The sequence below is a fragment of the Astatotilapia calliptera genome, chromosome 5 (genome assembly GCF_964374335.1).
Source record: "Astatotilapia calliptera chromosome 5, fAstCal68.1, whole genome shotgun sequence".
NCBI lineage: Eukaryota > Metazoa > Chordata > Actinopteri > Cichliformes > Cichlidae > Astatotilapia > Astatotilapia calliptera.
Genome location: NC_137426.1, coordinates 22,964,179 through 22,984,465, shown reverse-complemented (window position 1 = coordinate 22,984,465; position 20,287 = coordinate 22,964,179). Strand labels below are relative to the sequence as shown.

The following is a 20,287-nucleotide window of genomic DNA, read 5'->3' as shown; positions in this document are numbered from 1 at the left end:
CAGTGGGTGACAATCATTTATATACAGTCTAAGAGTGAAAACTATGTCCCTTTTCAAATATTTGCTTGTAATCCAAAGTTAAAAAACCTGGGAAGGGTTTTCGCAGCACAGTTATCAGCGAAGTCTGCAGCACAGTTTGATAGGTTTGTGGTTTTAGATAACAATATTTAACCTGTCCATTTTCATTATTATTCTAAAAATAATGTTAGTAAACAAATTATGAATATAGAAATCGAGTCATTAAATGCATTTAAAATTTTGTTAGTAGTTTTTTTTAATTGAAATACTGTACATCTTTACATGACATCCAAAACCAGCACGCTGACATTTGGCGAGAGAAACTAAAGAACAAGAGAGGCAAAAAATTAGAAAGTGTAACCAAACACGTCAGATCCTATCATGTGCTACGTCTCTTTTACAGTCTGAGAAAATAAAATAAAAAACAACATAAATTATGTGAAAAAGCCCCCCCAAAAATTGTTTTTTAAAAATCTGCTAATATTAAAAGGGTCCATTAATAAAAGAAAAAAAAATCAGCATTCATCTGGTTGGTGAAAAATCCATCAGCAGAGCAGCTGAACCCACGCACAGATGACTGCATAAGGCCTTTATTTCAGGAAATCTCATGTGGATCCTCAATCCTCCGGAAAACTGCAAGAAAATTCTTTCCTCCATTTCTCTGCACTTTCTTTCCTTCCTCTGTGCAGGTACCCAGACGACTTATGATGACATCATCAGCCTGCCAAAAGAGGATTTAGGATTGAATCACATCTAATGGTACAGCAGACCAAAACGTGCACTTTCTGACACTGTTCAGTAACTTTTTTTTAGCAACTTATTCTAACATACAAATCAACTTACCACCATTCTGCGCTTTTCTGATCAATAATAGAAAATTTACGTTTCTTATTTAAGGAAACAGTGCAATATTTTCTATTCCCCCCCCCCCCCGAAAAACTATTTCCTATTTCATATCCTACTTTTGACTACTTTGCTCGAGTGAGCAGCTGAACACCAAATGCTGATGTCATGACCTGCAAACACAGCGATGCAAAGCATGTCAACGTACCAGTTCTTCATCGACGACCCGCGTGAACAGTGGATGTTCACTGAAGTGTTTCACCATCCAGAGGTGGACTTCCTCCACATCTGTGATGGTATATACCAAACCCTGACACAAACAGACAAACACACAGAGACCATTAACACAGCTCTGAGAAAAATACTAAAACTTTGCTATTTACTGATATGAACCCATTTATCAAAAAACAAACACACTCACTACTGCACTGATGAAAAAATAACAAACACATATACGAGTCTCTTTTTTTTGACACTGTCAGACATTTCAGACCTGCAGTTAGTTATATGGTTTCATCACCTTTGGAGAGCAATTTATCTCTAAAGATAAAAATAACCTAATGCCAACACAGAGGTGAATCACCTGTGTCAAGGTAGTTTACTTTGGAGACCGTGCTGATAAAATTACTAGAACTTGGATTTCTTTGAACACTTTGAAAAGGCACAGATTTCCACACCAGTGCATGTCAGCACGTATGTGTCTTAATTTCCAGAAAAAAGAAAAAAAAGCAGGGTGAGGGACGCCGTTTTATCCTGCCGTTCTGACAATACCCAAGATTTAAAACTTAGTCACAACTTAAAATTAGACTTGTTTTGGTTTGAAACTGCCTCTACAAATGAGCGCACACTTGACAGCCTCCGCTCCCACCGGCAGTTCTGGCTGCGAGCCAACGCTGAAGGCCCTTGTAGAGTTTGCACGCACACCTGCGCACACACAACGTATGTATGCACACGTGCATCAATGCGCACACACACACAACGGAGGAAAAAGGATAAATTTAGACACAAGCCTTCCATTGTTCCCCACAACCTCCATCAGCGTTCACCCCCAGTGTCCCACTGCTGCCTTGACAGCTCTGAGAGGCAGGACTTGGGTGTATAAACCAGTTGTAGGCCACACCGGTTCCCACATTTTATTTCCTGTGAACTCACAGGTTTGTACACAGTTCAATTATGTAGGAAACTAGAAGAAATGGTAGTTTAACTCTCAACTGTGACCCATAGTAGGGAAAAAATATTATTGCATATATGGAAAAACACTTACAGTAATGAGACAAGCTAAACCACACTGTTTTAAGTGGTTATTGTAGTGATACACTATCAATTTCCACTGTCAACAAATTCCATTAAAAGCTCCAAACCATCAGTGAACTCAGCCTATTAAAGCAGAATTCATGGTAGTGCATTTGTATAGGTTTGCGTTGGTGTTTGGATATACAGAGTGAAGGATTATGGGTATACAACCTACAAAACATATACAGAGCCTAAGTGGGCTTGAACAGAAAGGGCAACAACAGTAGAGTTTACCGCAGAGAGAGATGTTTTCAACATTGTTAACACTCCAGGGCACGCGGAAGGACCAACAGGAAGCAAGAGTAGCCCACAGACGTCTTTATTTACACATTTTTGACACTGCCCCCCGGTGACAGTAACACAGTACAACATGGAGATGGCGGTCTGCAAAGCTGTGCAGCTCACCGTAGGATCAACGCACAACTACGCTGGTCTCTGAACAGCTGTTGTGTTTATCCAAAGACATACGTGAACCATACTGCAGCACTGAAGAAAATGTTACTTTGTTGTTCATAGTTTATCTGAAGCGATAAAATTATTTGTGCATTTCCAATTTTAAATGATAAGCAAGAAAACTGAATAGTTATTTTATAATTTATTATCCAGTACAAGTGAGAAATGTAATGCAAAGCTCAGCACAGAACCCTAAGCTATGTATTTTTTCCACTCAATTAAAAAAGCATAGATTTTATCTTTAGAGTCCGACCGATATCCAAGTTGATAGTTTCTATTTGTTGATTCATTGGTATCTGCATTTATAATGGCCTGTTGCCCACCTAAGGGCACTCTACAAATTCCCTGTTGGCAACACGTTTTCGGAACGCCACATACACGACAACCTGCTGATCCAAGCAGTGTCGAGCAGAGCGTCAGTGAGCAATCCAACTTATTGTAGCAATAAAAAAAGATTATGTTTAAATGCAATTATCATATCATCTTAATAAGAATTTATAAATAACTACATATAACAAATCTGTTATGTCTAAAAGCAAAAAAACAAAACAAGCATTAGCTGTTATATCAGATTCTCTTACATCCCTAAATATCGGTATTTGTCTTAAATATCCGATATCGGTCAGGTTTTAATTACATTGAAAGAAAACTGGAAGAAGGACAATGTTTTACATTTTTGTCTGATAAATGATGCATTAATGTTCACTAAAAACTTGGAATAAGCATAACTCAAATACATACCCCTACTCTGAGCGTGTAGGCGTATTCTGCCAACAGAGTGGGACTAATGATCCTCCATTTGTGCTTGGTCTTCTTAAAGTGAGGGTCAGGGAAGAGGAAGAACATCTTAGTGAGCTGAGAGACAGAAACAACACGGTAACAGTCACACAAGCAAGGACCAAACAAAGTGTAGGCAGTTTTATTCAACTATATTTAGCCATGCAACACAACAAAAGGTGAGCAAATCTGGCCCCCATAATTTGCTGTTGAATTTTACGCTGAGAATTGCAAAGTGGAATTTCCCTCCTTGATTTTTTTTTTTCCTTTTCTTCCCACAAAGTTCCCCGTGTCTCCGTCCTTGACAAGTGTACAAGTGCAGGCTCTGTTCATATTTGTCTGGCTGATATATTAAAAATACTTCCAGTCACTTTTTATTAGTTAAAATAAATAACATCAGGTACAGACAGCGAGTTGTGGGGATAATCACCGGGGACGGCTACAGCCTCAAGGGCTCCTTCAGTGCTGACAGAAGGTGGAAAAACCTTCAAAGAACTGAATTATTTTTGGGTTACAAAACACACCAACAAGAGGGAGGAAACAAAGAGATTGAATCTTTTAGAATACACTGTTCCGACACTTGAAACACGGCGTGCATGTGGGAAGGATTGTGGCTAAATTTCCATTTCTAGTCTGGGTGGTCTTCACTTAATACTGTCACTTTAAAATTTGAATGATTTTGAGCCTATTGTAAGAAAAGGTAGACACCCAACGTTAAAGGAGGATGCAGCTGCACTGTTCAGCTCTGGGAAAAAAAATATGAGCCAAGAGGTATTAATGCTTAGAGGCACTGAAGCTCTGCAAGGTTGCTCTTAGCACTGTTCAAAGCCCCAACTCTTTCCAGCATGTCCTATTATTTTAAATGACCTGAAATTGCACACTAAAATATAAATACATTAAACAAATGTGCATGTTTCTATATGAAACACCTTCATGATTTGTGCTCCATAAACGTGTCACTGTTACGCCTCTTTTTCCTCCTTTAGTTGATACCCACACAGGGCATTTGAGGTGAATTTTTTTATGCAGGATACCTGAATGAACCCTGGTACACTAAGCCCACTGAGCAGTCTAATGCGGGTTTCAACAAGTCAGAGCGCTGCAGCTAATTGGGCCGGATAAAAGGCGTCTCGCTCAGCTGATGTGATGTCAGTCAATGACCCCATTGTTGTGAAATCCCTGGATTTATTGGACCTTGTATAAATTAATTCAGTCCATATGTTGAACACGTGCATATTCTTATTACCTTGGCATGTCCAGCACAGACGTCAGTTTAACGTTTTTAAAGCCCACGTTGGCTGAGCCATTTAAAAAAAAAAAAAGGTCAGGTTTGTATATGTGCTCTAATTCAATAACCTGCACATAATCATATCAATGCTGGCCCTATATATCAGGTAGGTGCATGTGGTTTTTCCTCTATTCATAAAATGCATTAGTGCCACAAAATGGTGCCGCAGTCATATTCTTTAGGTTTGCTAGAGAATTGTAGAAGCTAAAATGAGCCGCAAGCATTGAAGCGCAACAGAACCTGTAGTAGATTTTTGCAGCTGATGCTGATATCAATTTTTTGGGAGTATTTATATGCCAGCTGGTAAATATCCACAGAAAGAAAGAAAGAAAGAAAGAAAGAAAGAAAGAAAGAAAGACAGAAAGACAGAAAGAAAGAAAGAAAGAAAGAAAGAAAGAAAGTTTTTCTATTTTTGCCTCTGTACACCACCACAAATTTAAATAAGGCAACCGATATGTGACTGAAGTGCAGTGTTTCAGCTTTAATTTAAGGGATTTAACAAAAATAGGAATTACATTTATTTATATACACAGAGACTCAAAAATAATTGGCTGATGAGCAGCTTAATTTCTATGTGAGGCCTGTTTTCCCTGTTATTTTGTGACAAGTGAAGCAGACAGAATATCTTAAGTTGATTCAAAGTGTTGAATTTTTATGAGCGCTAAAGAAATACCAGTGAGGGAGGTTATCATTAGGCTGAAAAGCTAAAATAAACCCATCAGAAAGATAGAGATAAACTTCAGGAGTGGCCAAATCAACAATCTGGTGCATTCTTAAAAAGACTGAATGCACTGGACAAGGTCAGCAACAATGAAAGACCACAGAAGACGACTAAAGCTCATGAGGACAGAATTATTTCCATGGTTTAGAAAAACAACTTCCCAGAATGATGGAAGGAGAAACGTACGGAGATTGAGAGAAACAGCTCATGATCCGAAGCATATCAGTCTAGTGTTTCTTGATGACGTGACTGCTGACAGAACCAGCAGGATGAACTCATAGCAGAGCATCTCAAGGGAGAGAACACAGAATTTGGTCATGTCTGAGAGTTTTACACTTCAAAAATCCCATTTAAAGTCACGCTAGTTTGTTCAGTTTATTTTAAGTGTCTGAAAATGAGGATGACGCATACATACGTGTAACTCCTAAACAGTTAATGCAAACTTTTTGTTAAACCTTAAAAATCTGCACTTCATTCACATCTTGATGGTCTGATTTAAGTGTAAGAACTACATATAAACTGTGTTATAGATGAATGCCGCACCGCAGACACCGACATCCAGTGTTATTATCTTATTCAAGAACTGAACATTTCATTTTAAATGTGTTTGATATTTGGGGAAAGGTATTCTAATTTGATATGTCAAATGTGTTTGAAATGCTTTTAATTTCTTTAAAAACAAAAGTGAAAAACTGCGACTGATCCAGAAGTGATTTCTAACATTTTGCATTATGTTTGATTGAAGCCAGCCTGAGCCAGCTTTGGAAATTTAAGAGTTCTAATACGAATTCCAACAAAAAGCTCAATTAAACCAAATTAATAATGTTCCCTTTTTAATTTCTTAAATCACACTGCTGCCTTATAATGCCCTCATACTTAACCTTTTTCACTAATCCATTTTATGCGGGTAAGAGACCAAGAACATTTTTTAGGGGACTAATCTGCAGCATTTTTGTGAGCTCAAAGCGAAATATTTCTGCAGGAATTACTGAGCGAGTTAAGCCAAAAGACACCTCTGCCGTGCTGATTCATTAAACAGCAGTAACCCACCTGTCCTTTACAAAAGAAGTTGGGGAGGTACTTCATGGCATTGCTACGAATGCAGGCGATGTTCTGGTAGCTCGCTGGATTTGAGGCACGCAGCGACTGGATACGATCCTGAACATAATCTGACACTTTCACCCGGATCTCCATACCCAGGATGAGCTTATCTGGGAAGAGTGGAGATAACTCCACTGGAGTGCAGAGAAAATAAAGACACAAACATGATGTAGATTACGGAGCAATAAAAGGCTGAATGTGGTCTTTATACACAGGCTGTGTGTAGTACCTAAAAGCCCCCCATATCCACATCCAATGTCAGCAAACTCGACTCGAGGGGGCTCTGTCTCACTCAGGCTGCCAGTGAATAAGTCTGGATACAGCTTGGACCAGTCCATTTTATCAGGACACACAGGGCTGAAGAGGAGTAGGAGAAAGTACATCACTATAAATAGTTTTCAATTAAATCGTATTCTGCGGAAGACAGACCCCTTTTGAAAATAAAGGATCCATCAGCAGCGATCCTCTATTTCCTGTTTCTTTTATGTTATCTGTTTGTTTTATTCTCATACCAATCCAAACACTCAGAAACACCTAATCGTGCTCACAGAGAGCCGTGCACATGGAGCTCACTCACTAATCAAAGGTGTGGTGCGCCATCGGGTTTGAATGGGCTCGCTGTCTGTAGTAACGCTTCTGCGGCATGGACGAAGCCATGATGGATCAAAGGAAAGATGTTAATGCTGACGATATTCAGGATGTTCACCCAGTTATGAACAAACTGCCGGAATCTGCGCTCGCTCACGCTTGTTTCCACTCAGTTTGTTAGTCGCAGGGTTCTTTCGTCATCACCAAGCGTCCGCTCGGGGTTGCCAGGTTTGCTGATACCGGCTGAAAAACTCAACATTACAGTTTCTTTGTTTTCAAGTGATTTGTGTTGTTTTTAATGTTTACTGATCTATTACAGAAACCACAAAAATATGTAAACAAATTTTACCGATAAAGGTAAGTGTAAAATTACAACTCCTCCCTAGTTGTAGGATGGATGAAATTACCTTAAAGTTCTGTTTCTCTTCATGCATTCTGCAGTTATGTGGCTATATATAGGTGTTAAGAAATATGTTCTAAAACACTTCTTCAGTAAAGACTCAGAGAAGAGAAACACACAGAACTTCTTGCTAGCAAGGGCAGTCTCCAGACTGAGAGACTCGCGCTGAGAAACTGCCCCGGTCTTTATTTATACTTCAGTGTGCGTGTGTCCTGCTGATCAAAGGGTCATATAACATGAAAGCACAAAAGGTACATCCTTGGTCAGGAAAAGGGTAGTCTCCCCCTCACCCTAAATGTTTCACCCTAAATAACATGGTGAGGAAGTCCAGCAGTTCATCTATATGTAAAGAAGCACTTAAACTAAAACAGACATAGCTACGTTAATCCTACCGTAAAACAATAAGACAAGGTACGACCTCTCCCATGCTTCTAGGATGCACCCTAGAATGTTACAGACCTCCTAGGATGAGACATTCTTTCAATATGCCACCAACTATATACTTCTACACACAAATGATTACATGCAGCATTCTACCATATGCAAACTTATATCACTAAAAGATTATACTGACTACTAAATACAATTTTCCATTGACAATAGGGTATCAGAAAATTCTGCCTCTGACCCAATGGGAGCTGATCCTCAATCTTGGAATTTTAAACGTTCCTCAGTATCTTAGCTGTTCCTTGGTCTGCTGTCTTCTGCACAGAAACCTCGGATGTTGTGCGTGGAATCTTTTAGAATCTTATCTTCCAGTTTCTGGGTTTGATCTCCTAGTGCTCCCATTACTACTGGGACCACTTTTGACTTTGTCTTCTACATCTGCATCAGTGGTTCCTTCAAGCCCCTAGTACTTCTCTGTTCTCTATGCTGTCCACTGGGATGGCCACATCTATCACAGCTGTGGTCTTCTGCTCCTTGTCAGCCACCACTGTGCCTGGTTGACTCGCCAGCAGCTGCTTGTCTGTCTGGAAGTCCCACAGGATCCTAGCACCTTTGGTGGTGTCTCCCGTATGTGGCAGAGATGTTCTTGTACACTATCTCAGCCACACAGCACCTTTGTACAATCTGAAACTTGGGTGCAGCTGGCTGTGGTAGACCCCTGCCTTTAGAGATCTGATTCTTAGGGGCCACATGTATTCAGTCAGAATGACATCCAAATGGCTTTACTGTGGATCCTGGTGGGCTGGACAAGGGACTGGTGCGATTTGCCTTGGAGTGTTGTTTTCCACAGTCCCAATGAATTCCATTTTGGCCCTCTGGTGTTATTTCCAATGCCTTGCTGAGCTGTGCTCATGTATTGACTCATGTGCCTACTCAGTTTACTCAGTTTGGTTAGCACATTTTTTTAATATTAGGATTTTTACTGACAATTGAACGTTTAAAGCATCAAACAGTCAGATCTTTGTTTCCTAAATTGAGACGAGACAAAACCTAGAAAATAAAATGTGACATTCTATGCACTTTTAACACATCCTAAAGTTTTATTGGGCATTTTCTTGACTTATCCATCAGTTCAACTTTAAGTGAAAACAGCACAAGTTACCAAGATCATGGCAAACTCTCAGACATACACAGAAACATTAGAAGGGGAACTGCTACAGTGGTCATACGTAGAAGCACAATCATTATCGCCATCAAACTCTCACTTACGTGGTCAAATCCTAATCAACCTTAAAAACAAATCCAAATCCAACTTTTTCTTTTCTTTTCTAAGTAAAACAAACTTGTTTGGTTACATTTTGAAACCTTAGTTCTAGTGTTAAAAATGGTTACTTGTTTTAAGAAAGAATCTGTTCAAAATCATTTTTTTTCTCAATTCACAGGCTTCACATTTAAAGTCTCAAATAAAAACTTCAAGTTTCTCACAAAATAGGTAATACTCATCCTTAACTCCAGCAGAATCTGAGAAGGAAATATCAAAGTGGAAGTTCACGGCAGTGTTTATATGGCAGATTGGGATTTTATTTAATTAAACCCCAATCAACACTTTTCTCCTCCTTAAACATTACAGCACTTTAGTCAGCTTCATACGGTGGTCACTCTCATGACCACCTCATGGTTGCTGCTGTGCAAGTTGTTGGGTCTTAGCTGGCTAAGGAAATGTAAAACAGTGTAGCCACAGTGGTGGTTGAGAATAGTCCTGATATGGCGGTTTGCCCTCCGGCTGCTGTCTGTGACAGTGTGAGAAGAGTTCCTCTCTACTCGAACAGTGCTTTTGCTGCTGGAACTGATGGGATCCCCTAAGTCCTTTGCTTTGTCATAATTCAGCACTTTCCACTTCTGGTTCACCGCCTGCCAGCGCTTAAAGATCCGGTAGACAGATGATCCTTCGTGGATTATAAGGCCTGCATGTGAAGTTCAAAGGCAAGAAAAGAAATGTTACTGTAGGCATTTAAGGATGTAGAATGTTTCTGTCCTCATCTGTGTTTGTGTGCAAACCAGAACATGGTGTGCGATGTGTGCTACAATTCCCAGGTTAACTGACATGTCTCCTTGGAATAGTGTGCAGCGGTGGGCAACAGGCTTTGAAATATGTGTGCTCTCATGTGGTGTGTGTGTAAAAAGTGTTATCCTATTGGCAGTGCCATGTATTGGAGTCTGAAAGATTTATCAGAGGGCCAATCTTAGCAGCAGGCTGTTATTTCTGGCCAATATGGCGATGCTGATCTATCAATGTCTGAATTTATAACAGCTGATAAATAAAAAATTTAAAGAGTAAATAAGTGACAGGAGAAATACCAGTCCACTATGTCATGAGTGTTAATGTTGCATAGTTTGTCCACTAGAAGGCACTTCCTGTCAACTTCCAGCAACAATAACCAGCTGATCAGAGCAGAGGCGGGCTGAGAACCAGCCTATTCATTTATGTCCTCTGTAATGGACATTTGTTTTTGGTCTAGATATCTTTTGACTTATTTGAGCTACCCTACTAAGTCCTGAAGCACTAAATAGAGGACATCTTCCATTGATATCTCATGTGTTTGGGCCTTTTTTAGCTCCAAAGAAGAAGGAAATCACACACAAAAAAATTAATTTGGAAGATCCCTTTTTCCTTGGTTCTCAGGAGGATATATCAGAATATTTTATATCACCAAATATTGGTATTGGTTTCTGTCTCAAAAATTCTATATCATTCAGGCTCTGATATAAACCCTGCTGTATTACAAAGGCAGCACACTCAGTGTAATACCTGCGTGTCAGACCAGAGCGTTCCTCTCACCATTGTCTGAGTACAAAAAGTTTTAAGGCAAACTCTTTCAGTTTTCTTCAGTGTGAAATCCTAGTGTTAACTTCATCCTCTTTGTGCTCCAGATTCGCTTCATCTCCCTGCAAGCCCCTGATCCTCTTTGGTCTGCCGGCCCTCCATCAGACCTTCATTCTATGTGGCCAAAGCCATTCAGGGACATGCTCTGCTACAATTCAGATCTAACAACGCTAACTTTTTTTATATTAAAGCCACAAAAGCATCTATTCAAAATGTATTTGGTTTTATTTACAAACCTAACAAGAAGCAATCTTAATATTGGGGATGATTGGTTTCCCTTTAAAAAGGAAGTAAGCAACCATATTAAATTACTTGTTATAAGGTAAGTTTGGATATGGTAACTGAAAAAACCCCAACATAAAATAATGTATCTTACAGGATGTAGTGCAATTTTGTGTAATTATAGGGAATATACTTTTTGAGCCCCTCAAAAAACTGATTGTCATTCACATAGCTTGGAAATCAGTGATTCTTTGTGTATAATCATGTACAAAGGTTTTTGATAATTTTTGATACAATAGTCACCAGACTGCAACAGATGAAGCTATTAAACAGCAGCTGTAGCAGGTTTTGAAACTACCTTAAAAATCAGTGCAAGTTAGAATTAGACTCTGTATGTACTCTAGCCAAAAAAGTCACACATTCTAATATTTCACTGAACCGTCTTTAGCTGTAATGCATTCATTTGTCTTGGCATCGCTTCAACAAGCTTATGCAGTGTCACAACATTAATTTTCATCCTGAGTTGCGTTAATTGTTCGCCAAGATTTTGTACTTATGAGGGAGTCGGACCGCTGCGCAAAGTGTCCTCCAGCACATACACAACATGATCAGTGGGGTTAAAGCCTGGAATCCGTGGTGGCCAGTCCATGTGTGAAAATGATATTTAATGTTCCCTGCACCACTCGTCCACAAGAAACCCCAGCAACACTTGGGCAGGCATTACACTGCCCCCACAGGCTTGGACGGTATTAGGCATGATGGTTGCATCACTTCATCCCTTGTCTTCTTATCCTGATGCAATAAGAGACAACACGACCCTTTTCCATTGCTCCAGAGTCCAATCTTTATGCTCTATAGGCAAATAGAAGCCTTTTTTTTCTCCACTGATATGTGGTCTTCTTAAGGCTGCACAGCTGTTTAGTCCCATTCCCTTGAGTTCTCTTCACATTTTGCTTCTGGAAACACACTCTTGCTTTCATCAGTAACCATAAACAAAGCTGCAGGTTCTACTGTTGATTTGCTTTACAATTTGATTTCACTAAATATTTAAACAATCTCTGACCGTTTGATCATTCGAGTTTTCTTTTCTGACCATATTTGTTCCTCGAAGTTGATGGTAGTAATGCCGTGCACCGTTCTTAATATGATTTCTGTAGTTATAGTAAGTAAATTTTAGTAGCTTGATGCAGGCCAATAATTCAACCCATCTTTTTCACGACAACGGCAACCTGTTGCCAGCCCAAACATATAAATCACTGTAGTAATGATCCAATGGAAAACTCCTAAAGTACCTATTTACTTAGATAAACCAAACTGTTGCCCTTTTTTGGGAACCTTGCAGTGTATATGGACTCACGACAAATTACTTAGAATAATCACCAAAAGATAAATTCTAATAAATTATTGGGAAATTGCAGAGTTGTAAGATAAAAAGTCAGATTATGCAAGACTGGCACTCAGTTTGATGACATTTACACCAAGTGTGAAATATATAATAACGAATATGTGGCCGCCGTAGTATCTGTGTCTTACCTATGCAAACTATGTCCATGAAGCCGTACATGCCGTAGCATATCTGGAAGAGAAGGTCCTGCCGTTGCCATTTGGCTGAGGGGCTGAGAGAGGACCAAACCAACCAGGAAATACTTGCGATGAGGAACAGAGAGCCGAGGATAATGGCTGCAATCTGTACCTTCTCAATCACAGTCAGAGAGATGGCCTGCCACTGGATACAGACACAAAAACTGAATGAAATTGTTTTTCAGATAGAAACTGCAAACTGCTTCTTGATTATGTGAGATAATAGCACAGAGTTTGAATCGTTGCCGTACATCTAAAGAGGCCCTGGTTTTTTATCAGCACATATTTCCCAGATGGTTTCTGTGATTTCTGGAGCATAATCACTGAATCTCACAGGCAATAACAGCAATTGTGTTTTGCAGGTTTGAAAGTGGATTTGAGGATAATCCGATCTCCATAATGAAACTACAGACTCTTCTCTGCTGCACCTTTTTGAAAGAGAATAAATTACTGGAAACAAAATTATTCTTCGTAAGTTTCATTATCTCTTCTCTTTTTTGTCCTGCTACAAAAGAAAACTCAAAATTTGTCAAAATTGGAAGCATGTCTACTCCTGATTCTGACTGTAACTAATCATAACTACGGTACTGTGGCATTTATTAATTTGTCATGTATTAGCCAGTATGGAAGAACAGTAATGATGGCACATTCTCCAACGTAGCATACGGCGTCTCTCACACAGAAAAAGGACACAGGTCGAATATGTTCTGTCATTTCCTTCCCCTGGCCCCAGACCAGTCAAGGCAGATGGCTGCCCCTCCCTCACTCCGGTCCTGCCGGAGATCTCATCCTGATAAAAAAGAGATCTTACTTTCCGCCTCTGCCAAGTGCTTGCTCACAGGAGATCATCAGATTATTGGAGTTTCCTTTCTAAAATTATAGGGTCTTTACCTTGGATTAGAAAGCTCCTTGAGATGGCTGCTGCTATTAGCATTAAGATGCTGAAATCACTTAGACCAAATCATTCAACTCTTTCAAATGTGCAGTGCCTCATTTTATTGTTCTTGGCAACCTCCGCCTGCAAGCCCTCAATCCTCACTGTTTTCTTCTCCATTTGTTCATAGAAACCGTAAAAATAGCTCTGTGAAAAGTATGGAAAGCTACTATGCTTCCTGTTGGGAACCGTTGCAAGTTTACTGAACAGCATGAGTTCAAAATGACTGGGAGCCTGAGGGGATGGTAATGTGAATACTTCATGGCCTCTACACAGTGCCAGCACATTGATTCTTAGATTACAGTGGCCCCTAATGTGATTATCGTGCTCCTCTGCCAGTCAGTCACTCAAATCTGGCAAATTAACCTTTATTGATGGCTTTCGGCCATAAAGCCATCAAGGACTTTATTCTTGTAGGCTGGAGAAACTGATCAGGAGGGCTAGCTCTGTGGTCGGCATGAAGCTGGACACTCTGGTGACAGTGGCAGAGAAAAGGACATTAAAGAAACTGATGGACATTATGGACAATGCCAGGCATCCTCTGCACACGGCCATTAACAACCAGAAGAGTCTGTTCAGTGACAGGTTGCTTCTCCCAAAGACAAGAACTAACAGACTTAAAAACTCCTTTGTCCCACACGCCATCAGACTGTTTAACTCCTCTCTGGAGGGGAGAGGGAGGGGAAACAGGAGGACAAAGGAGGGAACAACTAAGCTGTAGTGCCTCTTCACCTCACTGTGCAATACCTTTTGTGCAATACTTTTGTAAATAGTCAACGGTGCAATAGACTCAATACTTGAAATGTTCAATTCACTTGTATTTTTATTTTTATTCCTATTTATTCTATTTATCTCCTTCGTATATTTTATTTATATTGTCTCTGTATTTATATATATGTGTGTGTGTATAACTCTGTAACTTCTGTCGGTGCTGTGCTTTTTTGGAAATCGAATTTCCCAGAGGAACCCACCCGAGGGATTAATAAAGTTCTATCTTATCTTATCTTATCTTATCTTATCAATTCTAAATCCTATAGGAAGGTTTTACACTGTTAACATTAAAACAGTAAGAGTAGAACAAAACCACATTGACCATACCTGCAGTGGGTTTTTGGTTCTAATGGCCAACACCTGGTACTTAAAGTAGCAGAGCTCACAGCTCCAGGAGCCTCTCTCACTGATCCAGCGGATAAGGCAGGACTGGTGGGTACAGCGCACTGAGCCATCACAGCGACAAGGGCTCAGCAACTCCCCCTGCAGGATGAAACATTAAGTGCATGAAATAGCCTTCCACAGAGCCTCCTGTAGGGTAAAACTCCCACCGAATGAAGATTTGAGTCACACAGTTGACAGTAAAAATGGGAATAAAGATCTCTATCATTGATTTTGATTTTCACAGCTTTAACAATGTTCCTATTGTGTTTTACCTGACGAAGACATTGTTTGAGGGCATCTCTGGGTCACAGACCTGTCTGGAGCAAGTACCAACAGATAAAATAATTTACTGTTTCTGGTTGGCAAGAAGGGGGGTGGTAAATGTTTGAGTTATGCCAGTGGGTTTTATAGGGTAAGTTGTGGCGTAGTTACAAATACCGTGAATTAAATCAAGACTGGACTCGTACTCCATTGCAGACGGCTGCAGACACCGTGGATGGATTGTTATTCTATATTATCTACAGGTCTGCTTTCAGGAAGAGTACACGGTTAGCGAGTCTGCAGTGTTGTGGTTGTGCTGGCTCAATCGTGGTCACTGCAAATTGGATGCATGTCCACTGAGATATACATCCACTGACCTGTCGATGTAGAACGTGTAAAGATACTTACAGTTGTGTTCTGCTTTAATATGGAGTTAAAAACTAATTACACTTGTTTTGCCTTGACTGATAAGCACTGCCTGTACATGTAACCTCACAGTGTTGTGTTATCTCTCTCAGTAGTGAACAGGATCCTGTAACTCCAGCCTCTCCTTTGGGAACCATCTTAGAGTTTGTTGACTCTTCCTACTCTTTCTGACAGCTTGGAGTGATTCTTTACTTGGCGAGCTTTGCTGGCATTTCATACTGAACATTATTTGGCTTTTTCAGCCTGCTGCTGTGCTGCTGATGCTTTGCTACTCTCTTTTTGTGGTGAAGTAATCAATAGCCAGTAAGGCTTTTTTTGTTGTTGTTGTTGTTAAAAAAGGAGAGTTTTTGAAGAACTTCTAGGAAATTATTACTTATGGGAAGGTTTGTGGTTTGAACTTTGGCTCCTCCAGTCTGCATGTTGATCTATCCTTGGTAAATATACCAATGGAAATGGAATGGAAATGCAGTACATAGGGTTAAAAAACAGAGTTGGTATTGCATGGTTGGTCAAAATCTGATGGTACTGCATTCATAATTCCATCAATTTTGACCAAATCCCCAGCATCACCAGCTAAACCATGAAAGAGCCTCTGCTGTGTGTTACAAATGCCTGCAGACACTCACTGTTGTACCTTTCTCTCCTTTTTGAGCCTTTTTTTTATTAGTGAATGATTTATAGGTCAGTGTTAAAAGGTTCAGCACACACAAACAACATTCCTCTGAAAATATTCAGGTACATGGACTGGTCTGAAAATGAGTGAAGGAGCAGCCAAAGTCCAAAAAAATAAGAGAAAAAGACAAACTTTGAAAGACCAAGAAAGCCTGGAGAACTATTGCTTAAGACCACTTTAAAAATGACAAATAAGTCTGGCTTCTTGGAAGAAAAAATTAAAGAAGCAAGAGGCGGCTCAAGATTTTTGCACAGTGTATAGTATATATGTGCTGCCTGCCTTAATATCGTGCGCTTAAGCGATTTCAAACATGAATTCACGATGACACTATGTGATATTCTTTGACTATATGCTTCCTAAGACCTTTATCTGAATACCTTTCTATACTTTCCCCTTAAAAGAAAGCACAGGATATCTGTTGCAGGTTTTCATTGTCAGCATGACTCCCTAAGGCTTTGGACTGACAACACTCTTGCACATCTTCATTTGTTTCCTGTCTGACTCTGGGTGAAGTGCGAGGCCTTTAATTATGTGGATTTCTGGAGGCGAACCAAAAACTTTACGGACACCTCCAGCAGAGTCTGTCTGTGGGAGACACTTTCACTGTACTTTGACCTTCCTGTAACTAAAACACATGATCAAAGGTTTGATCCCTTCATTAATGGTTTCTGCTACAGAGTCAGAGTTATTAAACAGATACTGCCCTTCGAATCCCTTAAAATAACAATGAGCATAGATTGATTTATTTTCATGCTGAGAAATCCTTCTTAAAACCTTTCTTTATTGCTTTTTTAAAACAGCCTAATTTTGTGCATCAGATGCTGAATCTGTTTCCGTAAAGACTTCACTACTTCACACAGTACATATAAAGCTCCTCCCTTTTCTCTGAGACTATTCTTAACTGATGCCCTTTGTCTGCCCACTGCTATTTTCAGATCGCTGTTGATAGATAGTTCCCCTATTTTAGTCTTACTCTCTCTGACTTCGTTCTCTCTCTCTTTTTTAAACTTCAGAGCAGATGTGATGCAGTCTTCCAGATACTGAAAACAAGTTGAAACTGATCTACAGTAGCTGACATGTTCTCCATGTGTTTGCAAAGGAAACACATGGAATCCTTACCACACCCATGGCACATAAATGAAATCCTTACTGGTTTTACACATCAAGATTGCCTTAAAGGTCCTCGGGAGCACTTTTGCATTTGTGAAAAAAGATGTTATCACAGGTTATATCTGGCAAGCAATACAGAATTGTCTGTTGATGTACTCTCAGACTTTGGGGGCAGTGGGAATACTGAACTCCTTCATACCTGAGCATGAAAAATAGCCTTAGATTATTTGTTCACTCTTTTTAGTAACACAAGGCGACTATATGTACAGTTTCACTATGCAAACCTGAATTGACAGTTTATTATGCTGAATCTTGACTCTTATGTGACTCCAGTAAAGGCTGAGGGGCTTTATTTGTGTGTGTCAGATGATACCACTTACTTACTAGTCCTCAGCAGCTTCAGGAATTATCCCCTGCTCCTAGCATTACACACCCAAATCTCTAACTGAGTTGCATTGTGGGTAATGTGCAACACTTTTGGAGTTTCAGTCATTACTGGTAAAGTAAAAATCTGGAGATTTCACCCTCTGCAGCTTTATCGGCTGTTCCCTTATTTTCCAAGCAGTGTGTGTTTGATTTCTTGACACAACCTTTATAACGACTTGGGACGGGCATTAGAAGTACACTTGTTGTGACTTCTTGAGAACCAGGAATTGTTCACATTTCATGTAAATGTGTTAACCATTAGACCTGCTCCAGGTTTGACCATTCATTAAGTCTGCCTCTAGGTAAATCACACTCAAGTAAAGCATTTGAGTGCATAAAGAAAGAGCTTGAGTACACTGGGCTAAATGCAGCTCAGGCTGGTGGTAAACTTTAAAGATCTGGCTTCAACTTCTTTACTCTTTTGGACAATGAGTAAATTTTCTAAGCAAACGTTCTCCATGTATCCAGTGGAAACTTTTCTGAGCAACTTGTCTTAAGACAGTTTCTTCAAGTGATTAGAGAGAAGCACCACGAACAAGCCACTGCTAGAGGCTCCAGTTGTGTTTGTTCCTCCAGCACCAATACCTTCTTTTTTTCTAACTTTACCTTTTCTGGCCCCTGGAAGCAGATCCGGCACTGCGGTGATCGCGTCCCGCTCTCTGAGAGACTCGGGAGTGAAGCAGCATCCATGTTTCCTACTCCTCCTCCCTGAGGTTTGGCACCTTCTTTATCCTCAAACGCCAGGCTTCGTGGCCGGAGGTCAGAGCCATAGTACTCCTCCTCGTCGTCCCGCTGAGAGCACCTCAGCTGTGGCCAACCACAGCCTCCAATAGCGAGCCCTCTCATCGTGGTCTGTGTGTTCGGGTCAGTGTCCGTCCTCCTGCTTGATCCAGAACGCATCAGTAGCAACACTTTGAGTTCATTAAAGAACATCCGGATGCGATACTTAAACATTCTTCAGCAGCTTTACTACACAGCCACAAACAGAGCAACCTTCAGCTTTACTGTCACAGTCCCTTCATTATTATTATTATTATTATTATTATTATTATTATTATTATTATTATTATTATTATTGTTGTTGTTGTTGTTGTTGTTGTTGTTGTTGAGGTATTGAATTGATTCAAGTAGACAGTTCAAATCTTACTGAATAAAATTCAGATCTGAATTGAGAAAGCATGCGACTAACATGATAGGCTATTAGATCAGCCCATAGCTCTTTGCATATCCTGTTGTTATAGCATGTGCACCGCAATCCAGCCAATAGGGAAGGATTATTTTTCATGGACAGAGGCGTTTTCTTTCGGGATTCAATGGAGGCTGAGAGCCACGAACTGTGAGGCACAAACATTAAAGTCAGAGTAGTCCAGCAGCATCCTCTTACACGTCTCCATCCCGCTCGCTCGCTGATATCGCAAGGTTCAAACGGGTCATCTCGATGTTGTGAATCACAAGGAGCTGTCCGAGGTTTGCCACAGAATGTTTTCTTCTTCGTGCGGAAACAGCGAGGGTGTCTGAGGTGTGGGGTTGATGCAGAATCCTATTACCAACTAAGTCCAATCCGATTTATATTTGAGTTTCTCATTTACCCACAGAGCGGGTAGAATTACACGAGGTGACAAGCGCGCATCCTTTGTTGTCTGGCAGTGGCATCCATCACTTCGCCACTCTTTCCTCCTGTTCGCTTTAGCCCTTTCCCCCCTCTCTCTCGTTCTCTGCTGTTACATCGGGCGGTGGGGGAGCTCGTCCCGCACTTTCTCCCCTTAAGCAGGTCCGACAGCCAGATTATAAAGTTAGAATCCAGCGGGGTTCAATCTCAGCGGAGAAAGCGAAGAAAATAACATCACATGAAAAAAAATCCTTTCACAGCAACTTGTAATGCCACTTCTTTTCCCGACCATCTCTGCGCCACAAATCAGGGGGAGCGAGAGGATGCCAGATATGGATTCCTGTGAACACAAAAAGAGCAGACCGCAACTGTCCCTTCCGGGTTGCTAAAAAAAACTGCACCTCCTCACTTATTTAGCAAATCATATAAAGACCCCGGAGAATAGGCGAGACAATGAAGTGCCACTTCACCTGGCAGACTGTAGTATAGTGTCTCCTTCATCATAATCCCAGGATGCTCAAATTCGATTTTCAGAAGTTTCGCATGCACGTCAGCTCAAACCACCCAAACTTCGTTATCTGTATAGTTTCCTATTTTTAAAAAAGACTTTTGCTTCTTGCAGCTAAGAAGAAATTATCTCCATCCTTCATTGGTGGTGTAGCTGCTGACTGTGGCTGCTGTCCAAGGTGCTGATATTCATGTGACGTTAAAGCCACGTGCTGTTATTCGTCTGCTGGTTGAGAAAAAAAGCAACTATTGTAATAATCCAGTGAGTGAGTGTACGTGTGTGGTTGTGAGCTGGTCTGGTATTACCCATGTTGTGGGGACCTAAATCTACTCAAACAGTCAATTTATAGGGACGTGTCTTTCTTCTGGGGACAAAAAACAAAGTCCCCTCAAGGAAAATCATTGAATTGCATGGAGGTAATGAAATGTCCGCAGAAATCATGGAAGCCCAACAGTTTGCGTGTGTGTCTAACAACCAGAACAAAAGCTCTCCAGGGTTGAAACAGTAGAAAGTGTGCATATAAGATGATTTAACAGATTCATCATTCACAGGAACATAACAACACAGCACAGATAATTGTTTCAGAGGAGACAGTGTACGGTTTATTATTAAATAAATAAACATGCTCT

The 20,287-nt window shown here is 40.3% G+C and overlaps 2 protein-coding genes and 1 long non-coding RNA gene across 3 annotated transcripts; 1 reads left to right on the top strand and 2 right to left on the bottom strand.

Annotated features, from left to right (window-relative positions):
* Window positions 1-256: 256 nt before the first annotated feature.
* Window positions 257-7,286, bottom strand: mettl1 (methyltransferase 1, tRNA methylguanosine). Its single transcript, XM_026168184.2, has 6 exons — window positions 7,072-7,286; window positions 6,724-6,851; window positions 6,444-6,628; window positions 3,349-3,462; window positions 1,070-1,171; window positions 257-739 (listed from the first exon to the last, which is right to left on the bottom strand). Exons 1-6 carry the CDS (start codon window positions 7,149-7,151, stop codon window positions 614-616), a joined length of 735 nt encoding a protein of 244 aa, XP_026023969.1. The 5' UTR covers window positions 7,152-7,286; the 3' UTR covers window positions 257-613.
* On the top strand, window positions 7,279-13,018 carry LOC145428722 (uncharacterized). The gene is made up of 2 exons (XR_013909032.1): window positions 7,279-7,439; window positions 12,919-13,018. It is a non-coding gene; the product is annotated as an uncharacterized LOC145428722 (long non-coding RNA).
* LOC113022606 (E3 ubiquitin-protein ligase MARCHF9-like) lies at window positions 8,947-18,626 on the bottom strand. The gene is made up of 4 exons (XM_026168183.2): window positions 18,148-18,626; window positions 14,589-14,744; window positions 12,509-12,701; window positions 8,947-9,833 (listed from the first exon to the last, which is right to left on the bottom strand). The coding sequence occupies exons 1-4, from the start codon at window positions 18,493-18,495 to the stop codon at window positions 9,514-9,516; spliced, it is 1,017 nt and encodes a 338-aa protein (XP_026023968.2). The 5' UTR covers window positions 18,496-18,626; the 3' UTR covers window positions 8,947-9,513.
* Window positions 18,627-20,287: the final 1,661 nt, after the last annotated feature.

Excerpts from the sequence above, each read along its gene's own strand:
- mettl1 (XM_026168184.2), bottom strand. The coding sequence starts at position 7,151 with ATGGCTTCGTCCATGCCGCAGAAGCGTTACTACAGACAGCGAGCCCAT. Across the intron at positions 6,852-7,071 it reads GCGCACCACACCTTTGATTA|CCCTGTGTGTCCTGATAAAA; the intron begins GTGAGTGAGCTC and ends ACTCCTCTTCAG. Across the intron at positions 1,172-3,348 it reads CCTACACGCTCAGAGTAGGG|GGTTTGGTATATACCATCAC; the intron begins GTATGTATTTGA and ends TGTTTGTGTCAG.
- LOC113022606 (XM_026168183.2), bottom strand. The coding sequence starts at position 18,495 with ATGTTTAAGTATCGCATCCGGATGTTCTTTAATGAACTCAAAGTGTTG. Across the intron at positions 12,702-14,588 it reads GAACCAAAAACCCACTGCAG|TGGCAGGCCATCTCTCTGAC; the intron begins GTATGGTCAATG and ends GTCTGTATCCAG. Across the intron at positions 9,834-12,508 it reads CATGGACATAGTTTGCATAG|GCCTTATAATCCACGAAGGA; the intron begins GTAAGACACAGA and ends CTTCACATGCAG.